The sequence below is a fragment of the Saccopteryx leptura genome, chromosome 3 (genome assembly GCF_036850995.1).
Source record: "Saccopteryx leptura isolate mSacLep1 chromosome 3, mSacLep1_pri_phased_curated, whole genome shotgun sequence".
Taxonomy (NCBI): Eukaryota; Metazoa; Chordata; class Mammalia; order Chiroptera; family Emballonuridae; genus Saccopteryx; species Saccopteryx leptura.
The window spans coordinates 355,611,410-355,632,925 of NC_089505.1; the positions used below are offsets into that span (position 1 = coordinate 355,611,410).

Consider the following 21,516-nt stretch of genomic DNA (forward strand, 5'->3'; position numbering starts at 1 on the left):
GCAGGACGATGCTCCAACCAACCAAGCAACCAAGCAACCAAGCCATCCAGCCAGGGCATGTTTTGTTTCTTTTTAGTATCAGGAATTCTGTGACAAGTGACAAAAATTACAGATACCCATTATACTCCTTTTTTCCCCCTAAAAACACAGAGTCAGATATTGTTTTAAAATTTTTGCCTGTTACAAAGTGTAAAAAAAAAGGGGGGGGTGCTAAATCTGCGTGGTTTAGCCGCGTAATCATCTTATTATCCCTCACATTTGTCCGAGCTTTAATGCATAAAAACGCTGGACTCCGACAACGTGTGTTTTAAAGATAAGCTGATGCCATCTCTACTGTTCTAGGACCAGGGGGGAACATTAATAAAGGCTTGTTGATCGATCCCTTAGGGAACGTAAGATTGCTTTTAGTTTCCGAGTACTGAAATTTTATTCTTCCCTTTCGTCTTTTAAAAATAGGAAAACTGAAGTTTTGGGAGTTGGACTTCTCTCTGTTTTGGAGTTTGCATGGGGAGTCAGAAGCAGAGAGTGTTTTATGTAACTGATTTCGTTTGCTGGTTTGCAGTTTTAGATCTTTTCATGGACAAGGACACTGACGCAGGTCTATCGTAAGCCGGTTATCAGGTTTGGGTCATTTTTGCATTTTGCAGTCTGTCACTTCAGTGTGCTGTTAAAATTGCTAAATATTTAGGTACAAGCATTAAAATCTCACTTTAGAGTCAGCTTGTTATGCAGTTGTCGGTAAGAAGAGACACAAACAAAAGATGTGTAAGTACAGCCGCATGGATTCACAGCAACTATTAGTTGACGGTCCAGATGCCTTCAGAAAAAAATGAGAGGAGGTCATCCTGTGAGGCATTAGTCTCGAAAACCACAGACACTTCCGGAGTGAGATGAATACTGTCCATAAGGAGACTCCTTAGTTCCGTAACAGCTTTGCTTCCCTCGATCTTCGTTCTGTGATCTGTATTTGTGAGACAAATTCTGATCACCAGCTAACCTTTCATCAGCATCTTCAATTTTAAAAAGATGGTCTATGTATCATTCTATTGATTCTTGTATCATTTTCTTGGTCCTGAGCCTGTGAGCTAAGAGGAATGTAAGTAACCGTTCCGATTCCCAGTGTGGAGCTGAAGTGCTTTCCTAAGGTTCTGTCGTATTTCTTCTTCATTGTTATGTCTCCACTATTCAGCACAAGGTACGGGTACACAGTTGACATGGAATAAAAATTTGCTAAGTCGCAGAAGAAATGGAACTCAGGGGGAGATTAAGGGACTTGGTGAGGACACACGGTTACTAAGTGATGGAGTCAGAGCTCAGATTTCGGGTTTTTAATGCCAAACCCCATACTCAGCTTTGTAAGGCTGATGTCCCAATGAGGGCAACTAAGGCAATGCTCAGGGGCAGGAGCTAAGATAAAGAAATACACTTGACATCTCCAAATGCAGATCTCTTGGATTGAATGAGGGATTATTTTACTGCTAAAATTAATGTGCTCTAGTTCTGATGTGTTTAAAATGGAATTTTAAAAAACATACGAAATGGGAGAGGAAATCTTGAGGGCCACGCCAGGTTGGAGTTCACACTGAATCATCACATTTCGGGGGTTTCAGCTATGAAAGCCCCTTTGCATGTTGAAGACAGGAAGGTGAAGTTTACTAACGTGCGTAGTCCACGAGGGCTCCATGCTGTCCCGTACCGTGCCTGTTACACACTAGGTGCTCAGTTAGTGTTTGTTGACTGGGAGAGGTCCAGAGAACTAACGTGGTGTCTGCTCCAAGTTACACCTCAGCGAAGGTCTTCCTACAGGGTTGGTCGGGCCACGTGGATCGGCATCCTACCTCCATGGCATCAGCACAGCCCAGTTGTTGAATTTAGGCTGGCGGGACCCGAGTGGTAATCTGATCCAGCCCTTTAAAATGACTCTTCCTTGGCCACCTGACTTCGTATCAGAGCAAGAATGGCACTGACAGGCTTGGTTCCTTTCAACTTTCTGCTTCCTCGTGCCAACTTCGACAGGATTTACAAAGGGTCGAGATGGCCTCCTTCCCTGGGGACCAAGGGCCCCGAGGAGGTTCGTGTGCGTAGGGTTGAGACAGGACATGAGGCTCGTGACCTGGTCCTGAGCTCCCGCCCTCTCAGCTCCACGGTCATCCTCACGGACTGTTCCATCTGAGTCCAGCACAGCTCCACCTTCCGGTCCGTCCTTCCCAGAGTTGCAGTACCAGGTCCCCATCTCTAATGCAAGGTTGAAACTGGCCAGCCCTCTCTGGTAAATTTAAACTGTATCATTTCCTTACGTCCTAGCTCTGAATGTTCTACTTACCTGGGGTGTCAGGGGTGATGCCGTCACCTTGAGCATGACCACCCTCTTGCACCCCAGAGTGGAAGACAGGAAGGAGCGAGTGAAACACCCTCTGGTTGCCCACGTGAAACTTCTGTCTTTGAATCAATTGTAATTAGAAAGAGAAAATGGTGAAGACATTTCTCATGTGAACTGTGAGTGTCTCTTGTGTGCCAGATACCAGTGCTAGAACAATAGGTAAACTGCCCCCTGAGAACTCCCTGCCAGGGATGCTGCCAGCTAGGGCCAAGAAGAGAAGCCACCCAGTGCGGGCATCTCTGTGACAGAGGATGTAGAGGGTGCGGTGGGTGCACTGGATGGAACTGGCCAACTCTACCTGGGGCGGGAAGGTAATGAAAACTTTCTTGAGCAGGTAACAGCTACGCTGGGTTTTTGAGGAGTCAACTCAGGGTACAGTTAGGGGAGGGGAGGTGCGTATAAGGCAGAGAAAACAAGGAGGAAGACTCAAAGATGAAAAACATGATGGCCTGTTCGGGGAAGTCCAAATAGTCCTTCAGTTCATTGGGTTTCAAATGTTTCTGCTTGCCATCCCTATCAATAAACGTACTGTGAGCACAGGGTCCCCCATCCTAAGCATACGTCATTAGCATGACAGGTGTACACAGGCACTACTATTCTGATGCATTTTGTCTATCATAAAACATACACACACGCAAAGAGGAATTTAAAAATCTCTTTAAAGGTGAGGTAAAATATAGACCTTCTGATCCTTCTTGTCTGGACCCAAAAGGACAGTCTTCGGCCCCTGAAATGTAAGCCGCTCTCCAGACTCAGCCCCACGAGGGAGGCCAGGCAGCTGGGTCAGGCTCATGGCTGCGTGCCCTCCCGGTGAGCACAGCTTCCGGCGTGACCAGGCACCCAGTATGTCTGCTGGCTGGAGTTGATTTTTCAGTTCTGTCAGAGAGTTAGCCTAAAGCGATGAGCTGGCGACAAGTGTGTCTCAGCTTTTACTGAAGGAAGACCTTTGTAGACTTCCCCGGGGATCTTAGTAGAACACCAAAGCTTTGAGATGGAGCTTTGATTCTCACTCTTCATCTTGGGTGGGAAGGTGGGGGGGGGGAGTCCTTCACATAATGTCTCTGTCTCATGAGGGCATTCTCACTGTTCAACGAAGCAGTGATATTCCTGCCCATCACATGGCGCTTATGGTGAGTGACTAATAAAAGTGACATTGTGAGGCACTTGGCACCAGTGAAAGGCCTATCAAAATGGCAAATAGCCCTTGTATAAGCAGCTGGGGAGAATAGGGCCATTCTTCCTCCCACCACGGCTCTTACTGGGAATGATAGCAACAACATCAAAAGCATATTTTTTCTGTTGGACTTTTGAATCCAGGGGTCTATGATATTGTAGCAACAGAACTGTCTTGTTCACATGGCAACAAGCCGTACCTTGCAATTAATAGATGGGTCTGAACAACATTTAAGGCAGTGTATATGAACTTTTTTTTTCAAAGTGCAATTAACATTGCATTATAATTTAAGTTTATACACTTTCACGTATATATACAGAGTTCTTCAGCAAATTTCAGAGAAAACAGAATATATCCTTTTTCATCTTTTTCGCCCAGGATACTTTATATACATAGGAGATATATATCTATATCTATATCTATATATGTATATATCTATATCTATATATTTATATATCTATATCTATATCTATATATATATATATATTTTCATCTCCCAGAATAAGTTTGTATACACAGGCCTGCTGATAATATTCTATCTTTAGTTACTCAGCCTGCAAATATTTGTGGAGAGACTGTGGGCCAGGTTCTGCTTGTATTAAACCAGATATCAAGACATAAACAGCGTGATTCCTGCCCTCAGGAAGAGGACCTCCAGGCAGAGAAATAGAATAAGAATCCACGAATAAATGCGGGACAGTTAAACACAACATTGCAAGGAAGCCTGGAGAACCGAAGCAGCGGTCTTAGAACGGAGAAATCCTTGTGACGTAGTCAAGACAGAGGTGACTTCCTGGTGAGGTGGGCGGGGAAAGATGAGGAGGATTTATGGAGGTCAAAGGGGAAAAGGATGGAATTCGTGGTAGTGGGAATACCGTGAGCAGAGGCACGGAAATGGGGTAGACAGAGGAGGTGTGCCTGTTTGATTGGAGCAGGAGTCAAGGGTTGGGAACAGGGAGGATCAACATGGTTGATAAGGGGGACAGGCAGGGTGGGTGAGCTTTTGTGGCTGCCCGGAGGACTCAGAGCCTGTGGCGTAGCAGAATTAAGAGAGCCTTGTATGTCCTTACAGAGGAGGGGCGTGTTGGGCGGCAGGTGTATATTGGAAGAGTGGAGATCCAGGGATAAACAAGGAGACTCTGGACTTGGAAGAGCAATTGAAGAATGAAAGCAAATTCCAGGGACATTTCCAAGGGGGTCGACAACAAAACTTGATAGTAGCTTAAGCATGGGGGGGGGGGAATTTGAGTATAAGACACATTTTCTGAGCTGCTATCAACCCTATACAGAGTGCTGGGAATACAAAAAAGCTAAATCCTAATTTCTGTCCTTAAGTTTCAAGGTGGCTGAGAATGTTGCTTGGGTGGTTGGAATATTCGAGGAATCATTCCTAGAAACCAGATGCTTGGGAAGAGGAGCTCGTTGGGCAGGGAGCTAATGATGAGAGAATGTGTGTGTGTTTGGGAGGATGCAGCCAGGACAGGAGGGGGTAGAGGCAGGGGAGCGGTGAAACAACAATGGATGTGTATCTGTCATGCTGTGTGTCTGTTCAGTTTGCAGGCTGGTGCTGGGCTCTGGCCATATGACGGCGAGTGCCAAGGATGGTCGCACCTGTCCTTAAGGTCCTCCCTGAAGTTTGGCCATAGCAGAACTGCTCTGGCCCATTGCCTCACAGAACTTGAGTGAACACAGTGCTTTCAGATTTGTCGCCTTGTCCCCGGGGCTGCCTGGACTGTGGCCTTCTCTAAATTTTCTTCCTCTCTGGTTATCTGGCTCCTTTGCAGAGCTGTCACTGGACCCCTAGAGTACCCCATCCACCCACCTGAGCCAGACCCACCCAGACCTGCCCTGATCCTGACAACAAACAGATTTTGAGCTCAAACTTAGCTCAAAACACTGCCCACACACTCGGTGAAGAATAGTGGGCTCTTCCCGAAGGAAGAATTAGTTAACATTTCTCATCCAAGGGAACCAAACACAAACACAGGTGGTCCAGTTGGATACTCCATTCTATTAATAGAAAGGCAACGACAGAAAAGCTTGGAAGTGCTTTTGTGTATGTACAGCCAGGATGGGTACGTACACAGCCACCAAAGGGCCCAAGGCTAGACACTCAAGTTTTGCTTTGCCTACTGTGTCAATGTTTCTTCCCGACCAGCTGAGAACAAAATCGAAGACCCAGACCCTATGCTTACTGAGTATCGCTTGCCATTAGCTTTATCCCGGACACTTTGGGAAATATGCAAGAGACAGTTCTTTGCTCGTACAATTTCTAGTATGGTTGAAGAGAGAGTAGGTGCCAATAAGAGGAACACAAAAGCATATATGGGTAAATGTGAGCATTGTAGGAAATACATCGTGTAGGAGCCAGGGAAACTAGACCATGCCCTGTTGGGTGAGAAAAGCTAGTGGAAGAAGACTGGGTTAGTTCGACCTGAATGGGTGGGTAGGAAAAGGGGGAGCAGCATATCCTGAAAAAGGAATAGCTTGTGTTCTGGGACAGAGGCAAAGTGGTGATGCATTTGGCTAAAAAAAGAAGAAAATAATAATGTTGGAAAGATTCAGTTTTAACATACTGTGGAGACTGACTGGTGTGTGTGTGTGTGCTATACACATAGCAACAACGTTTTTATTTTGAAAAAACAATGCCCATTTCAGTTACATGGTCCTTGAACTACAAAAACTAGTTCTCTATGAATAGTTGTGTAAGCTATGCCTAGTGCAGTTGGGGCTCAATAAACATATATCGGTTGGGAACTGATTTGCCAGCCCCTTAGCTGGAAGCAGCCTCCACTAAAGCAGCACACGTCACCGAGAATACTTTGGAGGGCTCTGGGAATATTTTCACACCCTGAGAAACCTTGTCTTTGCCCATGTTATCGACCTGCATACCCAAAGCCTGTGGCAGTTTGGCTGCCTCGGCATCTGTCCTGTGAGCTAGAAATAGATGATTGTAACCCAGCACGGTGTTTGTACAGCATGCTTAGCACAAGATTCCCTTTGATATATCATCCTTGTTTGGAAGCCCAAAGGAAATGAAATTTGCTGTTTTGTGCTCCCTGGCCCTGTGGTTTGTGGTAGATCTTTTCTGTACAAAATGTGCCCCAAACAGCCTGTTCTGTTTTGATCTCAGGGAGTGAGGATTTACCCTGGAGGCTCTTCATGGTGTCTATAAAAACAGAGAAGTTAGAATTGAAAGAGGTTTTTAGAGACAAATCAAGTCAGCTTCTTCATTTTCAAGATTAGGAAACTCACCCACCACATCGTTACCTAGACAGAAACGGCATACAATGTGGTGCAGGTGGCCTGACTCCTCCCAGAGACAACACAGTCTCGGGCTTCTGTGGGTCAACCAGGCTGGGACGAAGTGACGTCTGCTTTCTTAGCCCAGTTTCTGCTTTGGGCATCCCTTCCCACTAGTGGGACCAACCTTTTCCTCTTCTTCCCCTGAAATTGTGGGCCTTCCTACATTAAACTTCCTCTTAATCAAAGTGGGAACAGAGTCAGTAGCACCCTTTATACTTGTTGCTTAACTGATTACATTTAATATGAGTGAGCTTATCACCTATTTCTCAGCCAAGACCTGTCTTAAAAAAAAAAAAAAAAAGCCTTTTATGACTTACTGGGCGGAAGCCTGTGCTCCTGCCCCAGGAAGTGAGCATCCATGAGCAGATGGGGAGGTACATTTAATGAAAGGACTCTAAAAAATCACACTCTGTGTCTGGCCAGGGAGTTAGCAAGGCCCTGGCCAATGACTCTCTGGTCCCTGATCCCCAGGGAGGCACACCCGTGCCCGGAAACTTACTCAGGGAGCCTGTGTCTCACCTTGACCACACCCTGCCCCACAAAGCTCTGCGTGATCAGCACACACCTCACCCCGCTCTCCTCCCTGCCTCCTCCCATCTCCCTTTCCTTCCTTTTACTCTGGGACAGACACAGTGGGGGGTCTGTTTCACTGCAGCCCTGTTGCAAAATGTGTTCCCCAACATGCAGCATCAGCAGCACCTGGCCATTTGTTAGGCCCGGGAATTCTTGGGCCGGGCCACCTGTGGTCTAACAGGCCCACCAGGTGGTCTCCCTGCCTGCGGGCTGTCTGTGAACATCACTGCTCTCACCTTCTCAAACTTGAACCTGCCTCCGTCTGCAGGTCACCTGGCTGTGGATTCTTCCCATTCCATTCCTTTGAGTTATTTTTTTTTCATGCTCTTTTGCCCTTAATCTTTCTCTGTATTTTTTTTTTCTTTGTCTGAAAATTGGCTCAGAGACTTCTTTCTTGGGGAAGACGTGTTCAGTTTTCAACACTGGATCACAGTGTCTTTCTCAGGACCTGAGTACCGTCTGGGTGGGACCAGCGATGACTTGCCAGGCTGTCACAGAGTCCAGGCCAGCTCTCTCACCAGTGGTCACTCCTCGATAAAGGGTGAGGTTAGCAGCAGCCTCTGATCCCAGGCTCTCCCACAGTGGAGTTCCGCAGATCGTCCGACCAGAGCCAGAGGCCACGGTTGACGTTCTCGCGGTGAGAACATGGGCAAGTCACCTCACTTCTCCAAGTCTCAGTTTTCCCATTTGTAAAACAGTGAAGTCAGGGAAGGTTTGATCTCAAAATCCTGGAGTTAAAACTCGGTGTTCCATTTAAGATATGCTGCTCACAAAAATTGGGGGATATTTCAAAATGAATATGAAGTAATTAAAAAATGAAGCATTTGATTTTTTTAATTAAACAAGAACCTCAGAAAAGCAAACAAGTCAAAGAAAGTTTGATTATGCAAATGAGATGCAAAACTAACTTTCATTGGTGAAAATGCACTGTACAAAAGGCTGCCAGTACTGGAGCATCTGCACGTTCCCTGATCCCCTAATTTTTGTGAGCTGTGTGATTCACTGATTTTAGTTATCTGTTTGGTTCTAGTAATTGTCATGGAAGCAAGGACTTGAGGGCTGGTTTTAGGCACTGTTCACCTTTGGCTCCCTCTCTCTTTTTTTTTTTTTTCAGAGACACAGAGAGAGTCAGAGAGAGGGATAGATAGGGACAGACAGACAGGAATGGAGAGAGATGAGAAGCATCAATCATCAGTTTTTCGTTGCGACACCTTAGTTGTTCATTGATTGCGTTCTCATTCGTGCCTTGACCGCGGGCCTTCAGCAGACTGAGTGACCCCTTGCTCAAGTCTGGGGTACTGGCTTGGGTCCAAGCTGGTGAGCTTTTGCTCAAACCAGATGAGCCTGTGCTCAAGCTGGCGACCTTGGGGTCTTGAACCTGGGTCCTCCACATCCCAGTCCGACGCTCTATCCACTGTGCCACTGTCTGGTCAGGCCAGTTCTCTCTCTTCATCTGCCACTCCAGCTGTGGGGCTCATCTGCTAATCTGTTCACAAAAGTTAGCAGCCAAGTCCATCCAGAAGTTGCCAGCCCATCCTCCGGTTCCTGATTCGTTTCCAGAGACTTAAGCAAATTTCACACAAAGTCCTGCATCCAGACTGGAAAACAATGTTCAACAGCTGAGGACTACGTTCATTCTAAAAAGTGACCGAAATGCTTGTTTTGAGGCTTCTTGATAGTGCTTCTGGGAAAACATGACAATGAAATATATTACATAATCATAAAGCAGTAAGAGTTGACATTGAGAGCATACTATGTGCTAAGCACTTCACATACTTTCTCATTTAATCATCACCATGGAAGACCTGTTACTATGATCATTTTGTAGATGAGAAAATTGAGGCACTGAGCAGTTGAATGCTTTGTCCAAAGTTACACCACAGATACTGAGTGAAACTTGAACTCTGGCTCCACAGTTGTTTTATGAGTGAATGATGCATAAATGAAAGAGAAGGGCAGGGAGTTAACTTGCTAACTGATGCCCCTGAGTTCCTGTTCCTACCCGAAAGCTATACTTTTTATCCCCCACTTGCAATCATAGAACGGCACCCGTTGTTGGCCCTGTGCCAGATCTTGGAGACCAGAAGTAAAAGGAAGAATAAGATGAATGTCCCAGTTTGCAAACCACTGTTCTAAGTGAAGAGGAAACCCCTGTGTATTGGGAGAAAGGGGTCAGGACACAGCCTCCTTACTCACAGAGGGGCAGGTGGGGTGGGGGAGGGGGCCATGACTGGAGCAGCCGCCGCCAAGCTGTCAAGGCCCCGCCCAGTCCTTTGCCAGTCCTGGTGCTGAGTCACCCTGTCCTAGGCCAGTTCCACGAATCGCTCCGGGCTTGTTTCTGCACCTGTAAAGTGGCAATTAGAGGCCTGCTCCTCCTAGGTGTGGTGTGGAAACAAAGAATGACTTCCTTAAAAAAAAAATTCTGGAGCTTCTTGGAAAGGCGCTCTGCAAGCAGCAGGAGCACCGTTCTTCTGCGTCTTCCGAGGAAGAGATCAGAGCCGGAGGTGTGGACACACTGCTCCGCGTTGCTTTCCCGCAGACCTCCGAGGCACAAGCCCCTGCGGAAGAAGGATGCAGTGAAAACCTCGGGTCTCATGAGATAAGGAAGACGGACGTAGGGGCCCTCCCATCTTGGCCCTATACTTACCTCTTATCTCAGGGATGAGATGAACATTTTACTTATTTATTTAAAAATATTTTTTTAAGTTTTCAATTCCTGTGGACCTACACTATTAATTAGGTTCAGGTGTGCCCCATGGCAGTTAGGCATTGTAACCCTTACGAAGGGATCACCCCGATAAGATTGGTATCCATCTGGAACCATACGTAGTTATTAGGCAGGAGAGGTGGAAAAGGACGCCTGCACACGCTGTGAGAAAGGATTGGTTGCATGTCCCACATGAACGGACGCTGACACCGACTCGCTGGGATGGTGTAATTCACCAGGACCATTCCCTGTCCCCCAGGAATGTCATCCTCATTAGGGCCAACATGAAGACGATGTGATGACTTCTCTGGTAGGCACTTCTGCAAACCCCGTCAGTATTTACAGTGGTAGCAGGATCTGTGTGATGTATAAATTGCATAAAATTTTCACCTTATCATGGAACTCTAGCATAACTGGAACTTTTTTTTTTTTCTTCTTCTTAGTCTGTGTGAGCATACAATAGACAGGAGACAGGTGCTTCTGCCATTTAAAATTTGATGGTACAGAAAGCTCTGTACACATAAAAATCAGAAGATCTCGGTTCAAATCCTGACTCCCTTCCTTTAAAACTGAGTTGATCACATCACTTTAATGTTTCTGAGCTCCCTTTCTTATCTGTCAAGTGAGTATGACAGTGCCTTCCCGGTTCACAGGAATATTGTCCGTCTCAGCTCTGACAGTGTATGGCTCCATTCAGATGTAAGGGATTACTGTTATTATTTCCTGCTAACACAGCTTCATCGTGACTTTCAGTAGTGAATGATGCATGGGACTCGGAATCAAACACGCTTTCTGCCTGGGTGTGTTTACCATCGCAATTCATTGCGGTGACAAGACATGCAGCCTATATGGGACCGTGCTTTGTGTTGACTTGACAGGAGACCCTGGAGGGCTCTGTATAGAACTCACAGCTCTGACTTTCTGACTCAGAGAGCCACTGCTTACAGCCCAGCCCTCCTGAGAAGGGAGTCTTGCTGGTGAACCATTTGATTACCACTGTAGAAGGTGGTTACTGCAGCCTTCTGCATACTCTGTCTGTGTGTCTGTGTGTGTGTTTCCAAGACCAGTTCCTCCTGGCTCTCCAGAGTCCCATGTGCTCTGTTAACATGAACCAGTTCGCTTCTCTTTCCGGCCCGCCCCTGTCTGTATTTGTGCCGTTGTTCTGAATAGACTAGGATAGATAATTCAGGTATCTTCTTGAAGCAAAACTAGATGAAATAGGTATTAGGATCCTATCTCACATGAAAACGCACAGGTATATGTGTACACAATAAATTTCTGCAAGGATACATATGCCACTATTAACATTAGGTTCCTTTGGAAAGTGGAGTCAAGGAAAATTTCAAACATATCCCAAAGTAAATCCAATAGTGTAGCCAACTCCTGTGCGTCTGCCTCCTCGCTTCAACAATTAGCAGTTCATCACCAGTTACCCAACTCTGAATCACACATATTTGATTTTTTCTCTTTACCATGAGCATGTATTATTTTGATCATTTGAAATTTTAATAATAAAATAAACCCAAGCATTCCAAGGAAATGCAGTATGTGAGATTTCACTTGTTACTGCCTCTTTTTTTTTTCATCCTTGCATGGAGGGTGACTAACGGTGATTTTCTCTGACTTCTCGGATCCCCAGGGACAGATATGGGCTGTTGCAGAACATCTGGAGAGGGACAATAGCTTTGGTTTAAAGCACATCTATGTCAGAATTGTGGCCCAAATCACAAGGCTCACACTGTCAGCCTCACTGTTTGGCTTGCTGAGTTTTTTAATTAAACTGTTTACTTTGGCTGAGATTTATGACGCTGTTTTTAAATGAGAATCTGTAGTTTCTGTCTCCCCTTTGTTCCCTGGCTTCCACAACCTGCTTCAGTTCTCTGCTAGCTATTTAAAAACAAAACACACACACACACACACACACACACACACACAATTTCCCCTTTTCTTATCAGATGGACGGTAATTTCACAGAGATTATTAACACCGTGCACTCAGTAGTGTTTGTTCTTGCTCAGGCTGGAAGAGGAAATTGTCCTGATGCAATTTCGGCAGCTGGTTGCTGGACAGGAATAGAACATTACAGAATCACCTTGACTAACGCCTGCGAACCAGCTGTCTGAGATGAATGATGGGAAGGTGGTTTTTTTGTTCTGAAATTCCTTAGCCGGTGGGGTTGAAAAGGCAGCTAAAATAGAGATGGTTTTTCTCCCCAGTGGGGCAGTGTGGATCGCTTTGACTGATGTGGATTGATACTGAGCACAGAGTAGGCACCAATATTTTTCACATCAGTGAGGACCTCCTATCCCTGACCATGTGCCAGGGCACTAGAATGGTAAAACTAAATAAGCAACTCTCGCTTAGTATCCCTGACCTCATTTCATTGCAATACAGTGGAACGAATGCTTTAGTAGTGTCATTAAAATATTATGGGAAAACAGAGGAGAGGTTGTGTCCTGGCTTTGGAAGACTGGGAAGGTGTTCACATTGGAGGTGGCTTTCAAGCCAAAGAGCAAGTAGAAAGTTTGAAATTATTGAAGCCGGGAGGAGGGCGCATTCTAAGCAGTGGGGTCTGTCTGGATCAGAGGCATGGGGGGGGGGGTGATGGCGTGTTCAGGGGATGGAGAAGAACCCAGGGTGTTCAGACTGCAAGGCAGGTGTGCTTGTGGTCTGGAGTGGAGAGAGAGAGGCCAAGAAGCTCGGGAGGAGCCCTGGGGTCAGGGTGGGAGGTCTTTGTAGGGAATGGGATTCCAGGACATGACCCTTAGAACCTGGGTAGGTGAGGGTCTTCTGCATCCAGGGAATTGAGACTTCCACAGCCACCTGGAGAGATTGGGATTGTTCTGCTTATTAAATATGATAGGGTGTGCATGGCTGGAAGACGCCTGGAAAACTCTAGAACCCAGGCAACAACTCGGTCATCTCTTGCCGTCCGTCATTTCCAGCTCTGGGGGCTCTTTCTCCTGTCCTCTCAGCTCCGCTCTGCTGGCCTGCCCCCCTCTCCTCTCACTCAGTGTCTTCTGGTCCTGGGGACTTGTCACCTTTGCTCTAGAATTCCCCGTAGACCTGGAGGATGTGGAGGGTGTGTGTGCGAGAACTGAAGGGGAAACCAGGAAGGGCTGTGGTCTTGGCAGCCGAATCCGGTTAGCCAGAGCACCCCACATTGCTCTGCTTCCCATGTGGACATCTGGGTCAGTTCTGCTCAAGAAACTGTCCCATGGCCCAACCAGCATTTGAAAACTTTGCTCTAGTTCCAGCCTTGGAGGGGAGCCATCCTGCGTGGCTTAGCTAACTGCTGTCACTTACATTGGGTAGACTCTTATGTCCCTGGGCTCCTTGTTGAACTGCCCATGGGCATTGGCAGGAATGCCCCATGCAGCGAAACAGGCAGGGGGTTCCTGAACCCTGCTTGGGATGGGTAAGGTGTGGAACTCAAAAAAGTTTTAACTCAAAGGGGAGGTTGGACATGGCGGACAGTGTGACTGACCTGTCCAGGCAAAACGGTGTGTTTAAAAGTATGGCTTTTAGCCCCTAGCTCAGCTCTTTGCAGAGTCTTTACAGAGGGTCTATGCCATGAGAGGTTCAGCTACGCACGATTTTTATTTTTTCTACAAAACTTGAGAATATTGCTTACTCTGTCCCCTTCTTGGAGATCTTTGTGGAAATACTACTCAGCCATAATGAAAAAGAAGGAAATCTTGGCCCTGGCTCTGTTGCTCAGCTGGTTAGAGCCTCGTCCTGACATGCTGGGATTGTGGGTTCGACCCCTAGTGAGGGCACATACAGGAATTAACCAATGACAGTATGAATAAGCATAACGACAAACCAAAGTTTCTCTCTCTCTCCCTGCTTCTCTCTCTAAAAATCAATCAATGATTTTTTTTTTTTTTAAAGAAGGAAATCTTACCTTTTACGACAGCATGGATGGCCCTGGAGAGCATCCAAGTGAAATAAGCCAGGCAGAGAAGACAAGTACCATATGATTTCACTCATATGTGGAATCGAATGAACAACATGAACTCACAAGCAAAATAGACTCATATATATACATAGAGAGCAGGCTGACAGCTGTCGCGGTCAGGGAGAGGCTGGGCGGGGGTGGAGGGATTGAGCAAAAAGGGAAAAAAAAGAGCAAAACTCATGGACACGGCAGTGGTGACTGCCAGGGTGGGGGTGGTGGGAGTGGAGGAGGGTAAAGGGAGAATAAAGGGTGGTGGGCACACGACAGTGTACAGACGGTGTGCTGTGGAACTGGGCGCCTGAAACCGGTATCCTTTTGTTAACTAGTGTCATCCCGATAAATTTAATTTTTAAAAAAGCTATGAAAATGGTAAGGGGTAAGTTTAGTTCAAGTAAAAATAAATGCTTTCTAAAATACACACACACACACACACACACACACACACACACACACACGACTAAAACTCCAGAAAGGGACTGCCCCGGAAGTGAAAGCATAGATAGCTTTTTAATAGACTTTCTGTGAACTTCATGAGAGTAGACGGTTGCTAAGTTGTGGGGTGGGAACTCCTGCTAAGTTAGCGACAAGCCTCCTTACCTTTTGAGAAAAAACGATGTTGTTTCCATGAGGGCCCTTGTACGTTCATTCGTTCACCAGATATTTATGAAGGACTCCAGGTGCCAGGCAAAACACCTAAGTGTCTGCAGTGCAGAAAGTCTTACTGACCTCTTCATTGGGCTACTTTTTTTTTTTTAATATATAATTTTCAATGCTCATTTTTAGAATTCTGTGTTTCTGAGTATAAAAGAAAAAAAAAAGTTGGTAGCACAGTTATTGAGCATTTTTAACCCCTGGTAACATATCTAAAAATACCAAGTTTTATGCTATTTCCTGGATCCAGAGTTCTGTCCCCTCCATCATGTTTCTGCTCAGTTTTCTAAACATGGAAATGTCCCAGGTCCTGGTGGGCGGACGGCTACTGACTAGTGCTTCCCCGCCGAGCATGGTGGGACCGGGTGGGAATCAGGCATGCTCAAGAATTAGCACCGAGGCCTGATCTGTGGTGGCGCAGTGGATAAAGCGTCGACCTGGAAATTCTGAGGGTGTCGGTTCGAAACCCTGGGCTTGCCTGGTTAAGGCACATATGGGAGTTGATGCTTCCAGCTCCTCCCCCACTTCTCTCTCTCTGTCTCTCCTCTCTCTCTCTCTCTCTGTCTCTCCCTCTCCTCTCTAAAAGGAATAAATAAAAAAATTAAAAAAAAAAAAAAAGAATTAGCACCGAGCTTGGGGTTCATGAAAGGATAGGACCTGGAAGGTCTTATTCTGTAGTCTTTGAAGATAAACATTACCTAATATATATATATTTTTTAACTTGGAAAGTTTACAGGAGCTAAAACTCCTCTTTTGGCTCATCACCTATTCCTCCTCCACCAAATTATATGGTAGCTTATCCCACATTTCAGTTTCTAAATAAATTTGGTCTTCATTATTCTTGAATTCCTGACAGGCATCACATCTAAGAATTAATGTTTCGCGTTCTGCCACACTTGAGCACGTTAAACAAATTACTCAGTGTCACTGCCCCTGAATTCATTAGAAGGATTCATGTGATGACTTTAGTGCACCTCTGTGAACATGTATTTTTTTTTCCTTTTTAATTAGAGTTCACTCATTTTTTTTTATTAATAATTACACCCTTCCATGGGTATCATTAGTGGTTTTAATATGACCTGCCTTGCGGAGTTGGCACGAGGATTAGTGCCAGTCACACAGTTCAAACTGTGTCTCGCACATACTAAGGGCTCAAATGCTATCTTTATCCTTATTGCTAAGCTTTGTGACAGTGTGACCGGGGTGGATACCATCTTCCCAACGGGACTCTGGTGCTCAGCAGTTTGATCGCCTGAAATTACAGGCTGTGTCAGGGCGGGAGCCAAGTCTTCATAGTCCTAGCCTTGTGCCCCTGACTGTCCCCTTAACTGACATTTGGCAGTTTCATGTTTCTTTGTTTTTAAAATTAATAAAAAAATTTTTTTTTCCAATTTTCAATTCCACTTGACATTTATTATTACATTAGTTTCAAGCGTACAGCGTGGTGGTTAGATATTTGGGGTTTAGTACTTCGATGGGAATGTGGAGGGAGGCAAGCGTCAGGCCGCAGCAGTTGTTAAGACAGCATGTGTGAAAATGCTCAGTACAACACTGGGCATGTGGTAAGAGCGCCGGGCAAATGGCTCCTTCCTTTCTGTGCAGTTAACAGGTGTCGGGACTCATTTCTGGCCTCCTCTCCCCTCCCCTTGCTGACGCCCCAGCTGAGTCCTTGGCCCCGGACTACCCAGGAGCCTCCAGCCTTCACCAGGTGCTTCTCTCAGTCAGTTCAGGCTGCCCTAACAAAGTAAAATGGATCAAGAGGCTTAAACAACAGAAGTGGACTCTCTTCCAGTTCTGGAGGCTGGAAATCTGAGATCAAGGTGCGGGCAGGGTTGGCTTGTCCTGAGGCCTCCTGTTGGCTTGGAGATGGCCTCCTTCTTTCTCCCTGTGTGTTTACATGGTCTTCCCTTTGTGCATGTCTGTGTCCTAATCTCCTCTTCTGATAAGGACACCAGTCCTATTGGATTAGGGACCGCCCTGTTGACTTCCTTGTCATTTAATTGCCTTTCAAAAGACTCTCTCCCCAAACACAATCCCATTCTGAGGTGCCAGGGCTTAGGGCCCCAACATGTGAGTTTTAAAGTAACACTGCTGAGCCGATAACAGTGTCCAGCGAGAAAGAGCTGCTTAGCCTCAGAACTCCAGCCCCGTATGCACCCCACTCCTCATCACAACCTTGGGATATCAAAGCCTATTCAGTATCACTCAGTGCACCCTGTTCAAAGCACAGGCGAGAGTATGATCTAGGTCCTTGCTCGAGGGGTGGGAGTCTGGGGCTGAGATCTGTGTCAGACACTATGCGGGGCTGTTGGTGCTTCACAGACATTGTGTCCCCACATCTCAACACTGCAAGGACAGGGTAGGCATAATTGCCTCCATTTTACAGGGAAAGAATGAGACATTAAATTACTTGCTCAGAGCACACAGTTGCTGTCATATTCTCATGTGATACTCCCACTTCTCAACAATGTTGGTGTAGAGCCAGGAGGCATGGCCAGGGCCACCATCAGAGCAGCCCGGCCCATGCAGGTTCGCATTGGATTCGGACAGTTGGTAAAGAAACAACGGAGCCACAAACTGGTGGGCCATAGTCTTTAATTCTAGCTTGCACCCGGCGGGCAAGTAAAAACATACACTGGGCTCCAAAATCCACTCACATTCAGTGCTCACAAAGCCACTGACTTATCCGAGTTTCCTAGAATCAAAGGTTTCTAGCTCACCAGCCTTATTCTCCTCAGTTCCCCATCTCCTTCCTTATCCCAGATACAAACTCTATACAAACTGGCATCTCAGTACTCCGCCATCTTGGCTGCTTCTTCTGGCCTACTCCACGTGGCCTCCTTCTGCTCTCTGCTCTGCTCTCTCCTCTAATAATCCCAGGAACCCCAGCGCAAGCTCCCGCTCCGTCCCCATTTTATAGTGTACAAATCCAAACTCTTAATCCAATATACAAAATAGGGAAGTCTCTAATACAAAGTCACTTCTCTGAGGCATGATGGGATTGTACCACCCCACATCAAAAAGGGTGGGAAAGGCTTAGTCCCAAAACCAAGCCCCAGGCTACAATGATCCCCAACACACATTAATATCACCTGGGCGATGGCCTCACGTGGGCAGTGTCATCTTTAACAAAGTGAGCATAATACATTTTATCCGCCCAACAGTTGGCAATTGATAAAAGGAGCATGTGGGTGAAGTACGAGGAAAGCTTACCTCATGGTCCACCTAACTCAAACCCTACACTTAAGAAATAAAAAGTAAATGCAGGGTTGATAAAAGACGGAAAGACAAATGGGAAAAACTGTTTTTGGGGGAGCAGGTTTAAGATTTTTGGAAACAAGTCACTGAATTCTGAAGGGAATGAGGGAAGGCTCTGTGTCAATCACTTACCTCCACACTCATCCATCAGCCTGTAAATTTGCATTTATCCAACAGCTGTAGGCCATCTCCTGGATCTTTCCATTATTCCTCCCTAGCTAGAGGCAGCATGATGTGGCCTTTAAAAGCCGGACTCAGAAATGAGGCCACCAGGGTTCAGATCTTAGTGATATGATCTTAGGCAGGTCTCTGAGACCTCAGTTCTGTCTGCTGTAAGGAAAGAAGGAAGGAAGGAAGGAAGGAAGGAAGGAAGGAAGGAAGGAAGGAAGGAAGGAAGGAAGGAAGGAAGGAAGGAAGGAAGGAAGGAAGGAAAAAGAGCAATAATAACTTCTGATGAGATTGTTATTGTGAGCATTGAGTCAATCTATGTAAAATGCTCAAATCAGCATCTGGAGTCCTGGACCCTACTAAGCCTCACGAAAGGATTAACTGTTGCTTGTGTAGAAAACAAGGTCCATAAAGGCCTGGATCTTTGTATATTTTCTGATGTGTGTGTCTATGATGCCCAGAAGTGCCTAATGGGCAGGTGATAGACATTCATTCCTATTTGTCAAATGAATGAATGAATGAATGCAAATATGGTGGATCCTGAGTAATCTGCAATGAAAAGGAAGTACCTGGTTTCAGTAGTTTTGAGTTTGTTTTTTTTTAAAGATTTTATTTATTGATTTGAGAGAGAGAATAGAGGGAGAGAAAGATGGAGAGAGGAGCAGGAAGCATCAACTCGTAGTGGTTGCCTCTTGTATATGCCTTGACCCAGCAAATGCCTAGGGTTTCGAACCCACGGCCTTAGCATTCCAGGTCAATGCTTTATCCAGCGCGCCACCACAGGTCAGTTGGGTTTCTAGAGTATTTGTTTGTTGGTTGATTGAAGCCGTAAGCCCACTGGGGGAGAGATAAAAGGAAGGGAGTGAGGCAGGGGAGGGCTGGAAGAGCTCTTCTTAGCCTCCTGAGTGGCTTCAGAGCTCTAGGTTGTCTGGTTGCTTTTTCCTCCCGTTCACTGGTATCATCTCTAGGTCTGGGGATGGAATCATTCTCTGGATGGAGCCTCTTGGCTCCCATGGCCTGGAAGTCACCCACTGATACTGAAACTTCTGAACAGCTCAATGGTCCCTTTACAGCTTCCGTTCCATCACTGTTGTCTGGGGTTGGCTTAATAATCTGTGTTGTCATTGAAATTTCTAACAGGATTGCCAAATTTTCTCCCCAGGCTCAGGCTGCATGAAGAAAAGGTTATTAAAGATCGACGGCATCATCTCAAAACCTACCCAAACTGTTTTGTCGCAAAAGAACTGATTGACTGGCTGATTGAGCACAAAGAGGCTTCTGACCGAGAGACGGCAATTAAACTCATGCAGAAATTAGCGGACCGGGGCATTATTCACCACGGTGAGTGAGGCGACAGTCAAGGTCGCTTGAGCGGAAGTGAAGGACCGCATATTCTATTCCAGATATGAACCTACCCATTTAGGAAATAACACATTTTACTTCCATTGTCTCCCGTGTACCTTTCCCCAGCTCCATTTCTTTCCTCCCTCTAGGAGACATTTGGGTTTATTTCTGGACTTCTTTACACCTTTCTTTTCCGTATCTGCATCTCCTGGCAACACATCATATTGTTTTAAACCATTATAGAGATGTGTGTTTATCCTTTTGCAGCTTGCTCAACATGCTTTCGGGGGGACTCACCCACATTGATAGTGCATCTCCTGTTTTCTATTTCCCCTGCCATCTATGCATGCCATGTGTGATTGTGCCATGCTACATTTATCCATGAGCATTTCGGCCCTTGCCAACTCTTTGCTGTTACTGTGAATGGCACAATGAATATTCATAATCATGTCTCCTTGAAGCCTCTAACCCTGGCCAAGGTCTTTCCAATGCTGTTATTCTCTTGGGCTGGAATGCCCTTTCTCTTCATTTTTGCCCAATCGCTGCTGATTGTTCAGGTCTCCACTTATGTGCAGGATCTTCAGGGAAGCAGCCGGTCCCGACGCTAGGTTACTGGGGTATTGAGTATTCCTCCTTTGGGCTCCCACTAACTCCTTACCTCTTTCATTGCCTTATTATATGCACTTCAATTGCGTGTTGACATTTCTCTTTATCTCGTTGAAGTTCACATTTCTTGTGGTTGATGGCTACCCCAGTATCACACTCAAGAGGAGTTTGTGGAATAAATGATGAAGTGAATTTTGTGACCCTTTTTATAGCTAACAATGATGATGATCTGATAGCTAATAATACTAAGCACTTACATTGTTCTGGGTACTCTGCTAACTACTCTACCTGTATTAAATCATGTTGTCATTTGCTTGAGGAGTTAGGTAGCCAAACAAATCTTAATTAGCAATCAGTTCATTTGAATAAATAAATAAGAACTTTTCTTTTTCTTATTTGCTTCTCTCTGTATACTATGTTTTAGTGTGTGACGAGCACAAGGAATTCAAGGATGTCAAACTCTTCTACCGCTTTAGAAAGGATGACGGCACCTTCCCTCTGGACAATGAAGTGAAGGCTTTCATGAGAGGACAGAGGCTCTACGAGAAGTATGTAGCACATGAACTCCCCCACTGTAACCTTAACTTGTGGAGAGAAGCAGGGCTATTTTAGTCTTTTATTATTTTGACTTGAGCCTGGCTCTCCCATGTGGGATGGTTACATAACTGTTCCTTTAATAATGAGAAGACTTTTTATCACTCATTTGCTTTTCTCTTTGCCAGAAATTAAGTCAATTTCATAAGATTCTTAATAAAGAACCGATTTAAATACTATTTTCTATATTTAAGTTGATTTAACAAAACCCCAGAAGTAAAAACAAAAGGTTGGAGCATGATGTTCCGTTCTCAAATGATGTAGCTGCCCATTCTCTCTTTTAAATACTGCTGTGTAAGTGGGAAGCATAGTCTTGTAAATGGCTAGGGATGCAGTATCAAGAGCAGCGCAAGGTCAAGGTCAGGTCAAGAAATGAATAGTGAGAGAACTTCAGATAGCCGGATGGTCCAAGATGAACAATCTCTGAGCTTTTTGAGAAATGAATATACTATATAGCCCAGGAGTATTTTGTTGCAATGGATTTTGAATCTCCCCAGTGGTCTCTGAGCTGATCTGTTATTTCTGTGGTCCCTAGTCCATCTTGCCTTCTTTGTTTTTGTCTGTTTCCTTGGCAACCATAAGGAAAAGGAGTGCAGGAGCAATGGCACCCCCTCCTTAACTCTGGTTGCTATACAAGGCATAAGGGAGTTGGAAATCCGTATTTATCACATGATAAGCCTACTACTCTATGATGGTGGGTTGGTGCATGGGGGAAAGGGTTGGGTAGTTAGACTAAGGAGCATGATGCTTAAGAGCCAGACAGAGTTGAGTTCTAGCCCTGTCACCTTACCTTT

The 21,516-nt window shown here is 45.6% G+C and overlaps 1 protein-coding gene across 2 annotated transcripts in view; it reads left to right on the forward strand.

Annotated features, from left to right (window-relative positions):
- The window catches only part of DEPTOR (DEP domain containing MTOR interacting protein), a 137,843-nt gene that overhangs the window by 21,984 nt on the left and 94,343 nt on the right, over window positions 1-21,516 (forward strand). For both annotated transcript variants that reach the window (XM_066379411.1, XM_066379408.1), the window contains exons 2-3: window positions 19,341-19,519; window positions 20,553-20,676. In XM_066379411.1, the coding sequence (XP_066235508.1) occupies window positions 19,341-19,519; window positions 20,553-20,676 (303 nt within the window). The remainder of the gene's footprint in view (window positions 1-19,340; window positions 19,520-20,552; window positions 20,677-21,516) is intronic.